Source organism: Gymnoscopelus braueri (genome assembly GCF_963280865.1).
Source record: "Gymnoscopelus braueri genome assembly, chromosome: 11".
Taxonomy (NCBI): Eukaryota; Metazoa; Chordata; class Actinopteri; order Myctophiformes; family Myctophidae; genus Gymnoscopelus; species Gymnoscopelus braueri.
The window spans coordinates 7,450,852-7,470,967 of record NC_137613.1 but is presented as its reverse complement, the minus strand read 5'-3'; the positions used below and the strand labels follow the sequence as shown (position 1 = coordinate 7,470,967).

The 20,116-nt window shown below is 42.3% G+C and overlaps 5 protein-coding genes across 5 annotated transcripts in view; 4 read left to right on the top strand and 1 right to left on the bottom strand.

Annotated features, from left to right (window-relative positions):
- LOC308094700 (uncharacterized protein) overlaps positions 1-20,116 on the top strand; it is a 353,814-nt gene that overhangs the window by 326,290 nt on the left and 7,408 nt on the right. The gene's annotated exons all lie outside the window — the stretch shown is intronic.
- Positions 3,454-7,753, bottom strand: LOC308094897 (serine/threonine-protein kinase VRK1-like; the record flags this gene model as incomplete). Its single annotated transcript, XM_080441720.1, has 3 exons — positions 3,454-3,650; positions 4,207-4,374; positions 6,583-7,753. 3 exons carry the CDS (start codon positions 7,751-7,753, stop codon positions 3,454-3,456), a joined length of 1,536 nt encoding a protein of 511 aa, XP_080297846.1.
- LOC308095120 (ATP synthase mitochondrial F1 complex assembly factor 1-like) lies at positions 8,198-9,230 on the top strand (the record flags this gene model as incomplete). The annotated part of the gene is made up of 1 exon (XM_080442063.1): positions 8,198-9,230. The coding sequence occupies one exon, from the start codon at positions 8,198-8,200 to the stop codon at positions 9,026-9,028; it is 831 nt and encodes a 276-aa protein (XP_080298189.1). The 3' UTR covers positions 9,029-9,230.
- Positions 10,919-11,204, top strand: LOC308094895 (small ribosomal subunit protein eS27-like; the record flags this gene model as incomplete). The annotated part of the gene is made up of 1 exon (XM_080441718.1): positions 10,919-11,204. The coding sequence occupies exon 1, from the start codon at positions 10,935-10,937 to the stop codon at positions 11,202-11,204; it is 270 nt and encodes an 89-aa protein (XP_080297844.1). The 5' UTR covers positions 10,919-10,934.
- Positions 14,846-17,809, top strand: LOC308094894 (CD209 antigen-like protein 2; the record flags this gene model as incomplete). Its single annotated transcript, XM_080441717.1, has 6 exons — positions 14,846-15,024; positions 16,308-16,403; positions 16,767-16,904; positions 17,062-17,213; positions 17,301-17,401; positions 17,662-17,809. The coding sequence occupies exons 1-6, from the start codon at positions 14,874-14,876 to the stop codon at positions 17,807-17,809; spliced, it is 786 nt and encodes a 261-aa protein (XP_080297843.1). The 5' UTR covers positions 14,846-14,873.

Below are 20,116 nucleotides of genomic sequence, written 5' to 3'. Positions count from 1 at the left end.
TCGTGGGCCAATCAGGTGGACGAAAGCTGAGAGTGGCGACAACGGAAGTCCAAAAAAATGCCCAATCGTTACGTCACTCGTGTAGACATGAAAGAGTTCCCGGAAGTCCTTTTTTGATTGATTGAATACTTTATAAGACAGAAATGTAAACAGTACGGGTACAGTCATACATTTGGACTAAAAGCATTGCGGTCCTATGTATTCAATTCATGATATTTAAAGACATACAATAATATATCGACCATTGGTTCTCAAAGTGGGGTCTGGGGACCCCCAGGGGTCCTTGGGGGTTCTAGGGGGCCCCCAGCATAAGCAGTTAATGTAGCATCACAATCATTTTATCCACTTTAACCTTTTATTCTTTGGCTATTCAAAAATAGCAGATCTACAAGCTCATAGCGTGGCACTCGGTGCCGCACTATGAGCTTGTAGATCTGCTATTATTCAAAAATCTTGAACATTATTGAATATTTTTAACACAAATCTTTGCTTCTGGGGGTCCCTGTCACAACATATTTTCAGATGGGGGTCTGTGGCCAAATATTTATCAATTTGGGGCCGGGGTCCTTGACATGAAAAGGTTTGAGAACCACTGTCCTATCATCAACACATTTGGTCATTATTAGTCGTCGACAATAAATGCATCGATTTCAATATTTATGTTACTGTAGCACACAACTTTTGTGAGGAATAGGGCGACAGAAAATAACAGGGCGGCCGCGTCCATTCATGAGTTTAATGGAGAAGTGGCGCCATGTTCTATTCCAGTGGTTTTCAACCTTTTTCATGCCAAGGACACCTAAATTGATATAGGCCTACATATGGCCGCAGACCCCCATCTGAAAATGTTTTGTGCCAGCCTGCCAGGGACCCCCAGAAAAGAAGATTTGTTTTAAACAAATGCAAAATTCTACAAAATTCTTCAAACATCTCCAAGATTTTTCGAAAACGTAAAAAAATAGCAGATCTACAAGCTCACAGCAGCACGAAGTGACGCGCTGTGAGCTTATATCTGCTAATTTTGAATTAGGCTATTCAAAATAGTATACGGTATACAATATGGATAAAGGGGGTGAAAGTGTATTAACACTATTGCTGGGGACCCCCTGGAACCCCCTCAAGGACCACTGGTGGTCCCCGGACCACTGGTTGAGAACCACTGTGCTATTCTGTTCCTCAAGCTCGATAGGTCTTTTAAAAACAATATTTATTATTATTATAATTATTATTAACAGCTACGTGAACAGCTAAAGTTTCATGCCTTGTTGACATTTTAAGCCAATATTACCTTGTTGTATTTGTTAACAAGTGTGTTGCTGTTTACTGATTTAAAAATGTTCTTAGTTAAAGCCAATCGTATGTATGCCAATGTTTATTGATATATTCAGGAGGAGGAGAAGGGAAGAGATGTTTCAAATTTCAGATTATATACACTATTGTACCTTTCTTTAATTCATGGTCATTTAATTCATGGCAATCTCGGTTTTACATAAATCTGCTGTAAGGGTAATGTCACGGGGTAGGCATAGCAGTGGTGGCCATTTGTGGTGTCACAGATAGAAAACCCATTCCTTTCCCCCATAGAGATTTCCGAAAATATGTATATACATTTTAAGCCTGGAACCAAGCCACTCAGGCTCCAGGCGAATCATGACCATAAAACAATTGATTCTGTATCAAAACATATTTTAATATTTATATTACATAGTATATTTAATAAATGCCCCTTTATTTGTGGTTGTCAAATCGTTTTTGACACAGAATCAAATGTTTTATGAACTTTAATCTTATACATGTTGGTTTGTTGTACTGTGTGAAACTGTTTAATTGGTTGTTGATCACCTGTCTCTCCTCTGTAGTGCTGGCACACCATTAGGAGGGTGCCAAGTACTGTAGAGGAGGAGGGGTGTTCTGTTTTATGTTTAAGATACATGTTAGTCTAATAAGTCTTGAGTGCATGGGGTACCCGGAAATGTCTTTTAGATTGATTTATAAAATGTCATGTAATTGGGTAAATGACTCATGGGCTGTGTGTTTGCTTCATAATGAGTGTTGAGGGTTTACCAATTACTTGTTATTGATGTCACTTGGTAGATTCCACCTGATAGAAAGAGCAGTTTGGAAGGGCTGAGAGTTCAGTATGGTTAGTCTTGAAGCATCAAGCAGGTGTTTTGGGTTGTTTTCTACTAGCTTAGCCTTCAAGTGTTTATTTGCATTTGTCATATTTTTCCATCAAGTTATAATTGTTCCAGGCCTGTACATTCACTGCACAGACTGTTTGTTGGAGGAGGGTGCTTTTGGGAGAAATAAAACACCAACAATGGCATACATGGTTTTTGACCATCTTGTTGGAGCCTTGGCCGTTCGACCAACTTTTCAGGTACTTTAAAATGTCACATCCAGACAGGACAGGAGTCACAGCAGGACACATTAAAACATAGGTAGGCCTATATATGTTTATACACATAAAAATGTAATATACTGTAGGTTATATTTGATCTTTTTACTTATTTACCACCATTAATTCATTGTTAAATCAATTTCTATTATTTGTTTTGTGTAAAATGATTAACACCCCATGATACTATATGACTGAAATGAATGAACACTCAACCTTTACATTGTCAATATTTATTTAAAGAACTCTTCATAATTACAAAAATCCGATACCCATAACTTGTGTATTGGTCGATACAGAGTAGCCTACCCGTCCAATACCAGTGTGTAATTTTTTTTTTTAAATCTAGGACAGTGGTTCTCAAAGTGAGGTCCAGGGATCCTCTGGGTTTGAAAACGGTAAAACAGTCATGCAGCATCAACTGAAGCATTCAAAATACAAAATAATTGAGTTCTGTAAATGACAGTACATGGTACCAATACCGATACCCGCTTTTAGGCAGTATCGGCAGCTTTTGCGATAAAAGTTTCGGTATGGGAACAACCCTAGGTAGTATATACTGTATTCTAGCACCTAGATAGGCTGTTCTATCTGACCAGGTGGGGAAAAGGTGAGGGGGGTAACATTAACATCACTGCAGAACGGGGGTTTTCAAGTGTTTCTTTTTATACCAGGATCAGGATTTAGTGGAATTTCTAAGTTGAAATAAAGCAAGTAAAAAATAAAGCATACATTGGTAGCCTTGAACAGGAATATTTATTAGAAAATGCATTGACAACACATCCTATATTGTTTGTTGTAGCATAGGGCTGCAAGGTAAGCCTAATCAGACTAATAGATTTAGTTAATTATTAAAATGCATTAATTAATTAAATGTCATCGTGTCGATTCATTGATATATAAAATAGATATTTAACAAATTATAATTATTGCATAATATTAGCTTCAGACAGAGAGACACAACACAGACCCTCTCCTATAGACTAGACACCCAGCCTCTTGCAGAGCCAAGCCATAAAAAAACAACTTATTTTCCATAGAATAATTTGTGACGGCTATCTTGTCTTAACAGCGTCGGTGTGTGTTAACTGTTCCTTTGGTCTTGCAGGAACCGGTTCGGCAGAGCCCATTTGTACAACTGGGAAGACCTTGCTCCCAGGGGTTAGGTAAGGCTTGGCTATGCGGCTTGAACTCTCTCTCCCTTGGACCAGCACCTTGTGTTTGTTTTGGCTTATTGGGCCCTTCTGGAGTTCTGTTTTCACATGTTACAACACCCTGCACACACCATACAATTCACACACATCCATCACCTGACACAGTGACACCACTGACCGACGCCCATAGTTTTTCCATTGTTTTCAATCATTAATCATTTTGTGTTTGGAATAAACCTCACCCTTCTTTGGGCATATTAAACTACACATTACTCTGGCCAACTTAAATTAAGGTTCCCCCATGATAACGAGCTAAAGAACGGTTTTAGTGCATTTTAGCATCATTTTATTAAGAACGTATAGGAGACCTGTGTTGACACTGCTGTCATTCGTTTTATAGAACATTATATAAAGTTGAAGTTGGTTGTCTGTTCTGTGCGCCTGGATTATGCCCAAATACTGACATCACAGGATGATGGATCTTGGCGTGGATCCAGGACTCATTACCTCATATTTTGATCAATAAATAAGCAATGGGCTACATTCTCATTATTCTTTCAAACAAAATCCAGTCATTTATCAACGACCTGCCCTGTGACAAATCCTCCAGATCCTAACACCATCAGCAACAAAGAACTGTGGCAACGCACCAACCGAACACCAGCAGAGGAAGAGATCCTCCAGCGGCGTTGGAGATGGATAGGCCATACTCTCCATAAACCAGCCTCAAACACCACAAGAAGGAGAGGACGACCATGAAACACCTGAGACGCAGAGACTTGGAGGCAGATGCCAAGAAAATGGGCCACACTTGGGCCACAGCTGGAGATGTTGGCTCAGGACCGAGATACTTTGAGAACTCTTGTCGACGGCCTAAGCTCCAAGGGGGGCGTAATAGGCGTAAGTAAGTCTCATTATTCTGTGTGGACATTGGGCTACAACTGTAATAATATGTTTAGCAAGAAATTAGTCCGCTGATGTAATTAACTAGTGGGCCACTATGCGTCCCTCACACCTACGATTCTGACTGATACAGTATGCCCATATATGGAGATCTGTGTATCTGTCAGTCCATGTCCCTTTTATGCCCATATATGGAGATTTCTGTATCCGTCAGTCCTTGTACCCTTTATACCCATATATGGAGATCTCTGTATCTGTCAGTCGATATCCCCTTTTATGCCCATATATGGAGATCTCTGTGTCTGTCACTCCTCCCCTTTTATGCCCATATATGGAGATCCCTGATGACGCCCCCTGTAGGTAACCTACAGTACTTGCTACAGAATAGAATCATGTTTATTGACTGACATTTGTCCACGCTGGGGGGCTCTGCATATATTGGTCTATTTAAAACATCTCTGCCTCCTGTCTTTTTGTTTTTGTCTCTCTTCCCTTTCAGCTGTCATCTTTTTCTTACTGTCAATGGGGTTGGTGACAGTGATGACATGTTACTTGTCAACATGGAATTGCTGCTCCACGGCCACCTCTGTTCACCAGTGGTGAAAAAAGTACTCAAATGTTTTACTTTTAAGTAAAAGTATCAATACGGCAATAAAGAAATACTCTGTTACAAGTTAAATGTACTTGGGTAAAAGTACAAAAGTATTGGCATCAAAATATACTTAAAGTAAAAGTACTCTTTTGAAAATAGCAGATCTACAAGCTCACAGGTATTTTCAAATGGCCGAAATATTTATAGGGCTGAAGTGGTTAACGTCTTCTAATAATAATCAAAATCTTCAAAGTAACTAGTAACTAAAGATTTAAAATAATTGTAGTGGAGTAAAAGTACAATATTTGGCGTAAAAGTAAAAGTATTGGCAATTGGAAGTACTCAAGTAAAGTACAAATACCTCAAAATTGTACTTAAGTAAATGTACTTATTTACTTTCCACCACTGCTGTTCACACAGCTCACAGACCACGTTACTTCTGTTTACATCAGCGGCTGGTCTTTGAGCAAGTGGAGAGCGATACAAACCAATCACATCTTCAAAAAAAAGGGAAAAAATGACATTTTGACCAATCACTATTCGTGACAACTGACAGGGGCCTATTAGTATTTCTCTGACAGCACAGCAGGCTCTGCCAGCCAGGCCATCGCGGTGCAACATTAAAAAGAGAAAACAAATCACACCCAGTGTGAAGTGGGCGGTGTGGTCACAGTAAAGAAAAGTAATATTGTGGACCAACCATTGTACACCCCTAACTTAAAAAAAAAACATAAATGTGTTTTTTTTAAGTGCATAGTCCTATTTATAGGGCTATGCACATGTGTCATGTTTCACTAGCCAATCACAGTCCTGAATAGACTGTGATTGGCCAATCACAGTGCAGGGTTAGGGGGGTACACTGGTGACCAATCACAGCGCAGGGTTAGGGGGGTACACTGGTGGCCAATCACAGCGCAGGGTTGGGGGGGTGCAAATTCCAAACCTCACATATAGGGGCGGTTTCACCGCCCAAAAATAGAGAAAATTAACCATTTCATGGCCTGTCGTGTTCACTGATGTGGCCTGCACTGTAGTCATACTGTTTCTGGGCTGAATTAAAACTCTTTTTTTTTTTTGGTCCTGTGTTCGACAAGGCCACGCACGCATGCCACATCAGAGAGGCAGGCCATCTGGAAATGTCCTCAATCTCCTGATGGGCGACCCAGGCCTGGCGGTGAGGATGAGGTTTTTTCTTGGGTCTGCCACTGGGTTTTCTTGGCCTATAATCTTGGTGAATGTCTGTGTCTCCATCTCCACCGACCTGGATGTTGAGTTGACAGGTTTTTCTGCTTCTCCATTTCACTTTTCTGTTTCTCTGGGATCCTCTTTTTGTTCACAGAATGTCCATCTTGTCTTGTCACATCCTTTTTCCAACTGATGTGAGGTCTTCCGCTTTAGGACCTTATTTTTCTTCACTTGTTCACTTCTGTCTGTTTTGTCAGCGCCTTCCTCTCCTTTATCTGACGTCATCTTGGGCTATGGGACCTTCATTTTTTTCCTCATGGGACTTCCGTCTGTTTTGCTCATCTGCTCACCTGCGTCCTCATCTGATGCCTTCTTTCTCTTGACGGCAGCCTTCCTAACGGGGGACGCAGCAGCCTTCCTAACAGAGGATGCAGCAGGGGACGCAGCAGCCTTCCTAGCAGAAGACGCAGGACCAGCCTCTTTGAGCGGGGTGGCAAACTCCAGCTTGCCGTCGTCTTGGGCTCCGATAGCCTTGAGTCCAGACTGCAGGATGGAGCGCAGCTTGTCGTACGGCGGTGTGTCCGTGTAGCTCAGTGGCTTCACCGCTTCCATGAACTCCTGAATCTCATCCGGTTTGTCCGGAGCCGAGAAACACTTGGACATGAACTCGGAGATGTTCTCCCAGCTGCTGATCTTGGAATCTCTGACGTAGATGGGGTCCTGGAGGTTGTCCGACCAGGGCAGGCGGCCACACAGCCACTGCACCATGCAGTAAGCCATGATCTCCACGTCGCCTCTCCGGCCGGGGGCGGCTCCTTTGTGGGCGTCGACGCTGGTGAACTCGATGGTGCCGTCGTGACACCTCTTGTGGTTCTCTTTGTAGTCCTTCAGCACGCCCTCGGGACAGTACCTGTAGGCCAGCCCATAATCTACAAGATACACCTGGTTGGGGTCCCTGTGGCTAAGGAGAAGGTTGGAGGCTTTGATGTCTGCGTGCACGTACTCGTGCTCGTGGATGTACTCCAGGATGTCCAGCAGCCGTAGACCCAGTTGCAGGACCACTTTCCTCGGGAATCTCCCCCCGCTCTGCTCAAACTTCTGCAGGTCCGTGCCACACCTGTCCATTACCATGAACCTGTAGCTCTTTCCACCTTTCTCGTGCAGGCCGGTGCCCCAGTACTTTAGTACTCCCAGGTATTTCATCTTACGAGCCCTCATCCAGCTCTGAATCAGATCAGGCTTGGCAGCTCTCATGTAGAACTTAAGCTCGGAGAACAACGGGCCGTTGTCACTGGGCTCCACTTTGATCACATACGGAGCGTCGGCCCCGACACCCTTTACCGAATTTTCATCAGCCAAATAGATTAGGCCGAAGCCCCCCTGGCCAATCGGTGCGCCCAGCTTCCAGGACTTTTTCAGGGTATCTATGAGGACCTCTCCGGCTGGAAACTCCTCTGCCAACTTCCGTTTGGCTGGACCTTTCCTCTTCCCTGCCACCTTGGCCTTTTTAGGGGGAGTCATCTTTACTTTGTTCTCAAGGACGTTATCCTACAGAAGCTCAACACAACTTCCCACTAAACTCAGGCGGAAGGAAGAGCGAGCTGCTGTTATTTCAACTAGGTACCAGCAAGTACCTGTTTGCCTGAGGGCTGGATGATCCGGCAGTAGTGGACCAGCGTTCTCAAATTTAGTATTGACACGTCGTGACAAGTACAGCTGAAGCCAATCTCTCACTGACACTCAGACAAACCCGGCTGCAGTGAAAGCCTTTTGAACATATTTGGAGGCCACTCTATATGTCATCATCAGTCATGTATGACGTCAGTACTGTGATGTCAGTCATCTCCATATATGGGCATATAGAAAAACGACTACACACATCATTGTCAGAATACTTGGGGACAGTCTACAACGTCACTGACACACCAACAATCAACAAAGCCAATTGAAAGTCACAGATAGGAGATGTCCTGCTGGTATCGGGGGATGTTGGCGGTCAGAAGATCAGGCATCGCTTCTCCTCTCATCCCGGGTCTTGTTCAGACTCACTACAGAACCTTCTGCGTCCACAAGCTGCGTCCAGAGACTCTGGAGGACAATCCTTATTACAGCAAATACCAGGACAAGATCCGCAGGCTGCGAAGTGCCAAACCCCAGGAGTTCAAGGCACGACTGGAGAAAGGTCATGAAGTGAAGAAGGAACCACTTGGACAGTCTACAGGAGGACACTCTGGAGGCTTTACTAAAGACAAGACGCTGGGATCAATCCTGAACCTGGAAATGATTCACAACATGACAGCAGACCAAATCTCTGAGCTGTGGATGAAGTATTATTCTACTAAAGACACAATCAGTGCAGTCATACCGACCCAGACATTTGAAATCATGTTCAACAGAGCCAGATCCTGTCCAGTGTTCCTGTACGCGTTGCCTCAGCAGGAAGGATATGAGTTCTTCCTGGGTCAGTGGGCGGGGCATGAACTTCACTTCACCTCCCTCATCAATGTCCAGACCGTAGGAGAGAACGCTCCCAGCCAGTTGATTCTCTACCACTATCCTGAGCTCAGCAAAGACAAGGGAATCATCCTCATGACTGCAGAGATGGACAACAAGTTCATAAGCGTCCATCAGGCCCAGTGCCTGGCCAATCAGGTGCAGCTGTTCTACGGCACACAGAGGCAGGAGACGTTCCGATTGGTGGAGTCGTTCAACCACAGACCAACGGACTTCAAACACACTTCTGTGATCGCCGAACTGGAGCAGAGTGGACTGGGACCTGCTGCCACTACAGCGTGATACCAGAGAGAAATACGATACTTTCATTGAAATTTGTTATGAGACACACCAGCCTTGTATGGAGAGACTGACACTTGCAGGATGATACTAGAGAGAGATGGAGAGACTGAAAGTATAGACCAGTTTGTAATTGGTATAAACATTGAGACATTGAGACTGCAGACACGCATGCAGATTACATGTAGGCTATTCCCAGCAGATGTCCAACCATGGTGTTTTGAGAGCAGGCGATTGCATGTAGATGAGTGTCTCACAGTTGATCACTGTGATTTGGAGGTGGGTATTTGTGGACAACTGGTTTGGGAATGGCTTACACACTACATACTGTATATTGTACTGTATATGGAGTATATATTTAAAGAGTGAGAGATCACAGTAAACATCCTAAGCCTTCTTCCTCCGCACTGGGAGGAAAACGGCAGCCAACAGTTTGACATGCGAGTGCTGTGACTTATTTTCCTTAGTTTTTTTTGCAACCCATCAGTGTGACATCAGTGTAACATGGTCTGGTAAGGAGTCTGTTGATTCCTGTCGAAGAGTCCTGCTCACTTAACCACTTAAACCCTGTATACCGGTTGTTGACCGGAGTCCCCCAAGGGTCTATACAAGGCCCCTTCCTTTTTCAGAGAAAATCGCAAATCTACCAGCTTTGCTATTTTCTATGTTACATGTCGCACAATGCATAGTGAACTTGTAGATCTGTTATTTTTGGCGAATGTTCGCCCCACAACGGATGCTAGAGTAAGAGTTCACTGGTGAGTGGTGGTTTCAAATTGTATTTGAAAATAGCAGATCTACAAGCTCACAACGCGTCGCGAATCGAGACGCGTTGTGAGCTTGTCGATCTGCTATTTTCAAATAGCTGATGTATATGTTAAAGTGCTCATGTGGCCCATAGTCGCTTCTTTTGGGCTGGTTTTCCTAGACCTGGTTGCTTGTTTCTCTCACAGAATCTGGCAACACTGTTGGAGAGACCGGCTCCTGACCTATGGCTCGGGAACCGCTGGTTCCCAACTCTGCTTATACTTATTAACAAACACAACACACGTATATTTGTGAATTTACAGACACGTTTTAAACAGCATCTTAAATGACAGACTGATATGGCATTATCCATCCATCTTCAACCGCTTATCCGGAGTCGGGTCGCGGGGGCAACGGTTCCAGCAGAGAGCTGCAGACTTTCCTCTCCTGATATGGCATTATGTTAAATTAGTTTGTCCCACAGTGGCTTACGGTGCCAAACTCGGGACACGATGCAAGTCGGGAACGATGCAAGTCGGGAATGCATGCCCCACCCAATACCCGTTGTAGCCGTTGTCAGAGTACCCGTTGTACCCGTGTGTCTGTTTGTGTCCCTTTTTATGCATATATAGGGAGATATCTGTATCTGTCTGTCTGTCTGCCTGTGTCCCTTTTATGCCCAAACATGGAGATCCCTGATGTCATCAGTATAGGCCCATATATGGCCATTTACCCATATAATGTATGGGCATATGGCCATACATTATAACTATATGGGCAATATGTCCTTATATGGGCATATAGGTCGGATCGGCGGTTATGGACAACCAGATCTCCATATATGCCTATAATATAAGGGTATTTGCCTATACATGGGGATTTGCCTATATTCAACTTCAAGCAGTCAGGACATGTCTGACTCTGCACAAATCGGCGTTGCTAAGCAACAGTTTGTGTTGTGTGTGTGTGATGTCAGAACAGAACTCCTTCAGCCTATTTAAGGTGGAGGTGTTAAGACATTGGGTCTTACCAAACAGAACCCTCAAAGACAGAAGCAGAGAAAGACAAGAGAGCAGCTTTATTGAGAAACATTGCAGCCCGTCTTCTTCCATTTTTCCAAGAGATTTTTTCCTGGCAACAACAGCCTAACTTGCTAAAGAACATGCCACTGGCTAGAGACCTGCTGAACCCCTCCCCCGAGGAGGAGAGGAGGAAGCACAAGAAGCACCGCCTGGTCCAGAGTCCCAACTCGTACTTCATGGACGTGAAGTGTCCAGGATGTGCCCTGATCACCACCATGTTCAGCCACGCCCAGACCGTGGTGCTCTGCGTCCGCTGCTCCACCTCCCTCTGTCAGCCCACGGGGGGGAAGGCTCGCCTGACGGAGGGATGCTCCTTCAGGAGGAAACAGAACCATCAGAGGCAGCACTAGTTTGACTGTGAACACAAGAGGAGAGAGAGAGAGAGAGAGAGGCCTGTGGGCCGCATAGCGTGGCACCCTGGGCTGCAATGCCAGCCGGACAAGCGTGTCGCGGGTTCGAATCCCGATCCTGACGGACCTTTGCTGCGTGTCACTCCACATCTCTCTCCCCATTTCCTGTCAGTCGCTGTCCTATCTATAAAGGCATAAAAGCCCCCCAAAAAAAGAGGAGAGAGGTTATTGGTTGCTGGTATGGGTTGATGTCAGCATGTTTGACACCCCTCAATTTGGCTGTAGCTTTCCCAAGGCAAAGAGTTTTAAAAAAAACATTAAAAAGGATACAGCAGTGGTTCTCAACTTTTTCATGTCAACGCCCCCCAAAATGATGATGTATTTGGCCACGGACCCCCATCTCAAAATATTTCAGAAGCATGGATTTGAGTTACAAATGTTTTATTTAAAAAATATATATTCAAAGATTTGCACAAATTGTCACGATTTTTCAAAAATATATGGATAAAAAGGGGTTAAAATGATTGTGACTCTTTATATTAACTAATTTGGCTGGGGACCCCCTGGTACCACCCCCAAGGACCACTGGGGGTCCTCTGACCCCACTTTGAGAACCACTGGTATACAGTATGGGGGCGCAGGGGCTAGTTACCCAGTGGTTAAGGAGCGTATACCACAGGCTTTGATACCTGACTGCACGTCCCGTGTTCGATTCCCGAGGCTGGCGGCAGGATTTTCTGCATGACATTCCATGACACTCTCCCTGTTTCCTGTTGAAAATAAAAAAAAAAAGGCAGAAAATCCCCCCCAAAATATTAATGATTTAAACCAGAAAAGGAATATACAGTATTATTTGTTTAACCCCTGCATGACAGGGATCTGAAGGGCTGTAATTTTTTTTTCAGACTATATTACCTAGCACTGCCGTTTTTTTCAGACTAGAGTACCTAGCACTGCCGGTCCCACTGATATGGCCATATATGGAGATATCTGTATCAGTGTCATCAGTATATGGAGCTGACCGATTTGTTTGCTGATGCCATGGCGACACATTGAGGTTAGACAACACACTCCATATTTGGGCGTAGCTGCATTGGGAACTCCTTATATGGTTATGGCTGAGTCATAGTGACATGAGCATGACGTCAGAGGTCCACTGGTCTGCCCTCCATTAAGCCAGTGGTTCTCAACCCGTGGTTTGGGACCCCACATGATTTTTTGAGGAGGGTCCCCATGAAGGGAAGTGACAATTTTAGGAGAGAAAAGAAAAGATTCCATTACTGCATTCAGAAGTAATCAACAAACTATACTATAAAAACTGGCCAAATTGTCAAATAATATAAGAAAGAGGCAGCTGTGAGCTTGTAGATCGGCTATTTTCACAATATTTATCTGTGGAACCAAGTCAAACAAGTGCTTGTCAGGATGGGGGGTCCCCAGTTCAAATATGCTTATTTTGGGGGGTCACAGCCTGAAAAGGTTGAGAACCACTGCCTTAAGAAATATTGTGTTTTTGTGTTTACTATTTCCTTATTATGTTGATGATGATTTAAGTACATATATGGCCAGTGGGAACAAGCCCTCAGGGCCTTTTCTATTAAACTTTTAACATAGCTTGTTTAAATTGTACCTGCCATACTGTTTTCAAACGTGTTAATAAAATATTCAATCAATCAAAGTTTGGTATTTACTTGTATTTGTTGTGTTATGAGCATGACATCATGCCAAACGTAATGTATCAACATGGGGAAACGGCGCCCTCTAGTTTGAGTTGACTATAATAGTAAGCATCCACAAGTAAAGAAAAACAAAACACCAACCAATCTTCCTTTAGATTATGAGATAGGTAGATAGGTAGGTAGGTAGGTAGATAAATAGGTAGGTGGGTAGGTGGGTAGATAGGTAGGTAGATATATAGGTAGGTAGATAGGTAGGTAGATAGATAGATAGATAGGTAGATTGGTAGGTAGGTAGGTAGGTAGGTAGGTAGGTAGATAGATAGGATCAATCTCAATCCAGCCACTACCCCCTCATTCTAGAACCTCCACCCGTTTTTGCACTTTCACAAGAAAGGCTCGCCTCATTCAGTGGTGAAAAAAGTACTCTGATATTTTACTTAAGTAAATGTATCAATCCTGCAATGTAGAAGTGCTCTGTTTTAGAAAAGTACAAAAGTATTGGTATCAAAATGTACTTAAAGTACCAAAAGTAAGAGTACTAAAATGTTTGAAAATAGCAGATCTACAAGCTCACAACGCGTCGCGTTGTGAGCTTGTAGATCTGCTATCTTCAAATAGCCTAGGTATACAATAGGGCTAAAGTGGTTAATGTAGGTTTTATAATGTAATAATTTATATTTGCAGCATGTAACTATAGCAACTAAAGTTTTCAGATAATTGTAGTGGGGTAAAAGTACAATATTTCCCTCTGAGATGTAGTGGTGTAGAAGTAAAAGTATAGACAATTGGAAATACTGTAAAGTAAAAAATACCTCAAAATTGTACATACTTAGTTACTTTACACCACTGACCTCATTGAAGGCTACCCAAACCTATCCTGAAGCTTTGCTGTACTGCCCTCCATTTCAAATTGGCTTTAAACAAACGATGGAATGAAAAATATCAGTTTGAGGCTTCAGGATTTTTTTCCTTTTTTGACCATTTGGATTGGTCAGAATGCCATAAATGTTGCCATGGTTACGCTTAAGGGACATTGGTGAGCAGACATGGACCAAATAGGGACATCATGTTGAAAGTGGTGAAGCTATTGGGGATGTAGAATAGTCTTCTCTCACCACAGTCTACGTGACATCCTGTTCACAGGTCTGACAAAACCTCTGTGAGCAACACATGCATACACCCAGTGGTGGAAAAATACTCACATTTTTGACTTAAGTAAAAGTATCAATACTGCAATGTAATGTAGAAATACTCTGTTACACGTGAAAGTCTGGTATTCAAAAGGTACAAAAGTATTCACATTGACATATACTTACGTACTGAAAGTAAAAGTACTCATTCTGCAGAATGTCCCCTTTCACAAGTTTCCAAAAGTGTAAACATGCTTTGAAAATAGCAGATCTACAAGCTCACAACGCAAAGCGATGCGTTGTGAGCTTGTAGATCGGCTAGCCTAAGTATGCAGTATGCAGCCTAAGGGCTGAAGTGGTTAATCAAAATCTTCAAAGTAACTAAAGTTTTCAAATAATTGTAGTGGAGTAAAAGTACAATATTTGCCTCTGAGATGTAGTGGAGTAGAAGTAAAAGTATTGAAAATTGGAAATACTCCAGTAAAGTAAAAGTACCTAAAAATTGTACTTAAGTACAGCACTTGAGTAAATGTACTTAGTTACTTTCCACCACTGATACATACAACCGAAAGAGAGACATTTGAAAGAGAAAGTGAACAGATGAGCGAACAGACCAGGTGCCCTCCCCTCATCCATCCACTATACTGGTCTCTTCTCTTTCATATCTGCGTCTCAAAGGTTTTCTGGAGCACCATGCTTCCATCTCTGCCTTTTCTATACAGAACAGCTTTGAGTGTGTATCTGTTGTGAAGCACTGTCAGTGTGTGCACAGTCTGGACACTATGTGCATTATGCTGACATATTTAGTACTTTAAGAGACGTCTAACTCCCTCTCTGGGACACTTTTTGACAAGAAAATAATGGAGAACATTTACGGCAACGTGGAGAACCCCTTGGATGGCAGAAGCAACAGACAAAGGGCAGCAACACAGGGAGAAGATATCTACTCCAATGATGACATCATCCGCTCCCATCAGGCCCCAGACACAGCAGGGATGAAAGGCAACTCAGGTAATTGATATGAATGTGTGCTCAGTGGTGGAAAAAGTACTTGAAATCGGAACAGAGGTATTGGCATCAAAATGTACTTAAAGTACCGATCGTAAAAGTACTAAAATATTTGTAAATAGCAGATCTACAAGCTCTGCAATTTTTTTCTTACTTTCTGAGGTAAACCATTTAAATGCTGCATATACTTTGTTGACCGAAAACACCACACAAAACACCCTGAGGGCACGTTTCCACTGTGGTCCTGTGGTCAACAGTGGTGTAAAGTAACTAAGTATATTTACCAAAGTACTGTACTTAAGTACAATTTTGAGCTATTTTTACTTTACTGGAGTATTTCCAAATTTCAATACTTTTACTTCTACTCCACTACATCTTAAAGGCAAATATTGTACTTTTACTACAATTATTTGAAAACCTGAGTTACTAGTTAATTTGCAGATATACATTATTATATTATAAAACATACATTAACCACTTTAGCCCTATTTTAAAGATTTATAGATCTGCTATTTTCAAACATTTTAACACTTTTGGTACTTTAAGTATATTTTGATGCCGAAGCTTTTGTACTTTTACTCAAGTAACATTTTGAACACAGGCCTTTTACTTAGTTGTAACAGAGTATTTTTATATTGTGGTGTTGCTATTTTTACTTAAGTAAAACATTTCAGTACTTTTTCTACCACTGGTGGTCAATACTAGGAGCAGTAAAAGTATATGAACAGAAAAAATCACACCCAGTGTGAAGTGGGCGGTGTGGTCACAGTGGTCATCACAGTGATGGAAGTTCACTTAAAGAAAAATAATATTGTGGACCAACCATTGTACACCCCTAACTTAAAAAAAACCATATATGTGTTTTTGTTTTTTTTAAATACCCTTTCCACCCACAATGTGTGATTCACTTGTGTTTTTTTTAAGTGCATAGTCCTATTTATAGGGCTATGCACATGTGTCATGTGTTTCACTAGCCAATCACAGTCCTGAATAGAGTCAGCGGTGGCCAATCACGGTGCAGGGTTAGGGGGGTACAATGGTGGCCAATCACAGCTCAGGGTTGGGGGGGTACAATGGGTGGGGGGGGTACAATGGTGGCCAATCACAGTGCAGCGAATGTCGATGTCCAAACCTCACTTATAGGGGCGGTTTCACCGCCCAAAAACTGTGGGGGGTCATTTCAGTTAAATACTGTATGTATGTATGTATGTATGTATGTATGTATGTATGTATGTATGTATGTATGTATGTATGTATGTATGTATGTATGCTCCTCCTGTTAGCAGACACTGCCTCCTCTAAAGCTCTGGTGGTGGGTCTGGGTCTGGGTCTGCTGGTTCTCCTCCTACTGGGTGGGGTCATAGGCCTGCTGTACGTCCACTGTGAGTAGATCTGGTTTGACAGCATTATCATCAATGGTGTGTAAATTAATCAATGTATATTTTCAGCCTTTTAACTTGACCGGCGTCATGGCTTTGTACTTAGTCTGCTCTTTTTCCCCTCTACACCAACTCTTCCGAAAATAGCAGATCTACAAGCACACAACGCCTCGCAGCGCGAGGCGTTGTGAGCTTGTAGATCTGCTATTTTCAACACAGAGGACCCCCGGCCTAGGGGTCTCCCTGTTGAAGACCCCTGCCCTAAGATGATAGAATACTGAGCATGACAGAACACCTACTGTATGAGGTGACATTTAATTTAGGCTGTCACTCGCCACTCACATTTTGCTCACATGTGCAAACCAGTCGCCAGAGACGAATCCGAGTGGAGAGTGGAGCTGAGCCACTTCAAGGCTGCTTACACCAACCTGACTGACGAGAGAGACTTCTTAATTGAAGAGAGAGATCGTTTAAAGAACAGAACCAAAATCCTTGAAGAGAGAGGCAAGTTGCAAAAAATTATAATGACCATTTTAAGACTTTCCATGGCAATATCACGTCATTCAATTGAAGTATATACTTGACATATAGGCATCATGTTCTTAACATAGTGGTGTAGTGGCTACGATCTGTGTGATTGAATTGTATCACCTTAAAACAGCGAATGGTGTTTGCAAAGACTGCTGGGTGAAGGCTGGAGGGTTGAGGAGCTTGTACTACATCTCTACTGAAGAGAAGGACTGGGAGGGGAGCCGACAGGACTGTGTGGACAGAGGGGCTGACCTGGTGATCATCAACAGTGAACAGGAGCAGGTATGAGAAAGACGCATTATTGCCATATTTATCTCTCATACAGCAGTACAGTTTTAGCACTTCACAATTCCTGTTTCTTGCGTGCAGAAACACGTGGCTTCATTTGACAAGAGAGTCTGGATTGGTCTGACAGACCGAGACAAGGAAGGAGAATGGAAATGGGTGGATGGAACGCCACTGACCAAAAGGTATCAAAACATTATAGTCAAGAACATACTGTATACAGTATGTTAATATTACTTGTCCTTGGGTTATAGAAAAGTATTTATTTATATAAATACAGTATCGTAAATGTGAATTTGAAATACCAACTGCAGTTGCATTTTTCCTCCAAAGCTCAACTTGTTGACAAGAAACTAGCGTCACATTTGAAGACATTTAAAGGAATCTGCCAGCTTTATGTAAAACAAACATGATTTCTATTTCTGGCTCAACTGTGTCTTGATAGTTACTGGGATCCCATACAACCTGATAATAAGGGAGATCCAGACGAGGACTGCGTTGAGATCTACAACCATCCTGCTGACCCTTTAAAGAAGTGGAACGACAGGTCCTGTTCCCGTACCAACCACTTCATCTGTGAAATCAGTTTTTAGTTAAAGGGATATTTCACTCTCAAACATATTTGGGGTTATTTTAACGTCTACTCTGGCTTTTGTGAGACAGTTTTTAAGTTACTTGATTCAGTATTTAGATGATTTGATATTCATTTTATCAGACACAAACCCTTCCTATTTAAACCCATTGTAACTTCAAACTCCATTTGAACCATGATGGATTCATTGAAAACACCTTCTGGTGACTGATATTGACCTTCTAATGCGTGAGGGGGCCGTGTTTTTTTAATAACTTTTTTTAATAACTTTTTTCATTTACTTGTTATAGTTTCTTGTGAATTGTTCTTTTAAAATGACCCCAAAGATGTTTGAAAGTGAAATATCAGCTAGAAGGTCCTGGGTTCGATTCCTGCCGGGGACGCTGTGGGCGCTGGGGGCGTGTCCTATCCTCTGCGTCATCAGCGCCCATACCCTAGGTGGGGTTGGTGAAAGGGCCTTTCTGTGTGGAGTTTGCATGTTCTCCCTGTGTCTCCTAGGGTAGGTACCCTCACAAAAACATGTAATCCTGGTCGCTATACCGCCTCCCCCATGACAGCCGGGGCGCCTGATGGAGGGGAAAGGAACTGGTTGGAATAACGTGTTCCGCTACGTCCTACCGGGGAAACTCCCCCCTGTCGGGTGACAAGAAGGTCAGTTGGCTCTCATGCATTGAAGGAGGCATGAGCTCCGCTCTGGGCTCTCTAGGCTGGGGGGGGGAGTGTAGCGCCCAGGATTACTTAGACAATTGGCACTGGGTGAAAAAGGGTTGCAAAATCGTGGGATAAAAAAAAATTATAGTTGAAAGTGAAATATCCCTTTAACACTGATAATAAGCTAAAATTACTGTCCACTCCTTAACTCCAACATAATCCACAGAAAGTTGTTAATATAATGAGAAAATTCATCAAAGCAACGATGGCCAGTATGGTATTATTTGGTTCCACAATTTACTGTAAACATGGGTATTAGGTATTAGGTAGTTTGTGTTTGTAATGTGTAACATAAAAATTAATATATTGCATTGCGACAAATTGTAAGCTTGTAGATCTGCTAATTTGACTATTATTTGGCTTAGCATTTTGTACTTTGTTTTACTGTGTGTGTGTGTGTGTGTGCGTGTGCGTGTGCGTGTGCGTGTGTGTGTATACCGTACTGAGATATGATGGGATGACAAACAATATAGTCTGTGTATCAAACACAGCTCTCTTTCTCAGTGTCTGTTCTTCACACCTCTGCACGTTGTGTAGAGCTGTAGCCGCTTGAATCGTCTCAACTTTCCGCTCTAAACCGCTGATTGTTAGCTTGCTTCCCCATGCCAGGGCCCTGAATGTGATTAAATACATAATACTGCCATCAGTCATGCCTTTTAGTCTTCTCTCTGTGACTTCCTGGTGACTTCCTTTGTGGTCGTGGTGGGTTTCATTACTGCATCAAAGGATGTTGGTCTCAAGCTAACAAGTCTGCCTTAACCCATTAAAACCAGGAAAGCATCTGTGTCATTTTAGATCTTTGCATTGGCTATTCAAAAATAGCAGATATACATCTGCTATTAGTGAAAAATCATGAATGTGTGTGAGAACTACTGATTTATAAGGCAATTTTAGAATCTGCCTCAGGTCTTAATAGGTGAAAACCAGTGGTGTAAAGTAACATTTACTCAAGTACTGTACTTAAGTACAATTTTGAGGTATTTGTACTCTACTTGAATATTTCCAATGTCCAATACTTTTACTTCTACTCCACTACATCTCAGAGACACATTTTTTGCTTTTACTCCACTACAATTATTTGAAATCTTTAGTTACTAGTTATTTGTAGATTTTGATTATTATTACAAAACATACATTAACAACTTCAGCTCTGTATACATTTCGTCCATTTGAAGCTCACAATGTGCATTGTGAGCTTGTAGATCTTCAAAAGATTTGTATACATTTGAAAACTTGAAATGGGACATTCTGCATAATGAGTACTTTCTACTTTTGGTTCTTTAAGTACATTTTGATACCAGTACTTAATTACATTTTGAAAATCCGGACTTTCACTTTCACTATTCAAACGTGAATAATTTTCCACCACTGGTTAAAACCAATTAGATCACTTCATAAACAAGCCCTTAAAAGTTCTAGACAGGAACTCAGTCACATCATTGTTCCAAATATACAACGTTAAGCTTAGACAATTTAATGTTTTATTCAGAAGTCTGTTGCACAATCTGCCTTTTCTTTTAAAGCCACCGAAGAATGGCATAAACTTACCAGTCAATCTGAAAACCTTTAAGGATGACCATCATTAAATATTTGTTTT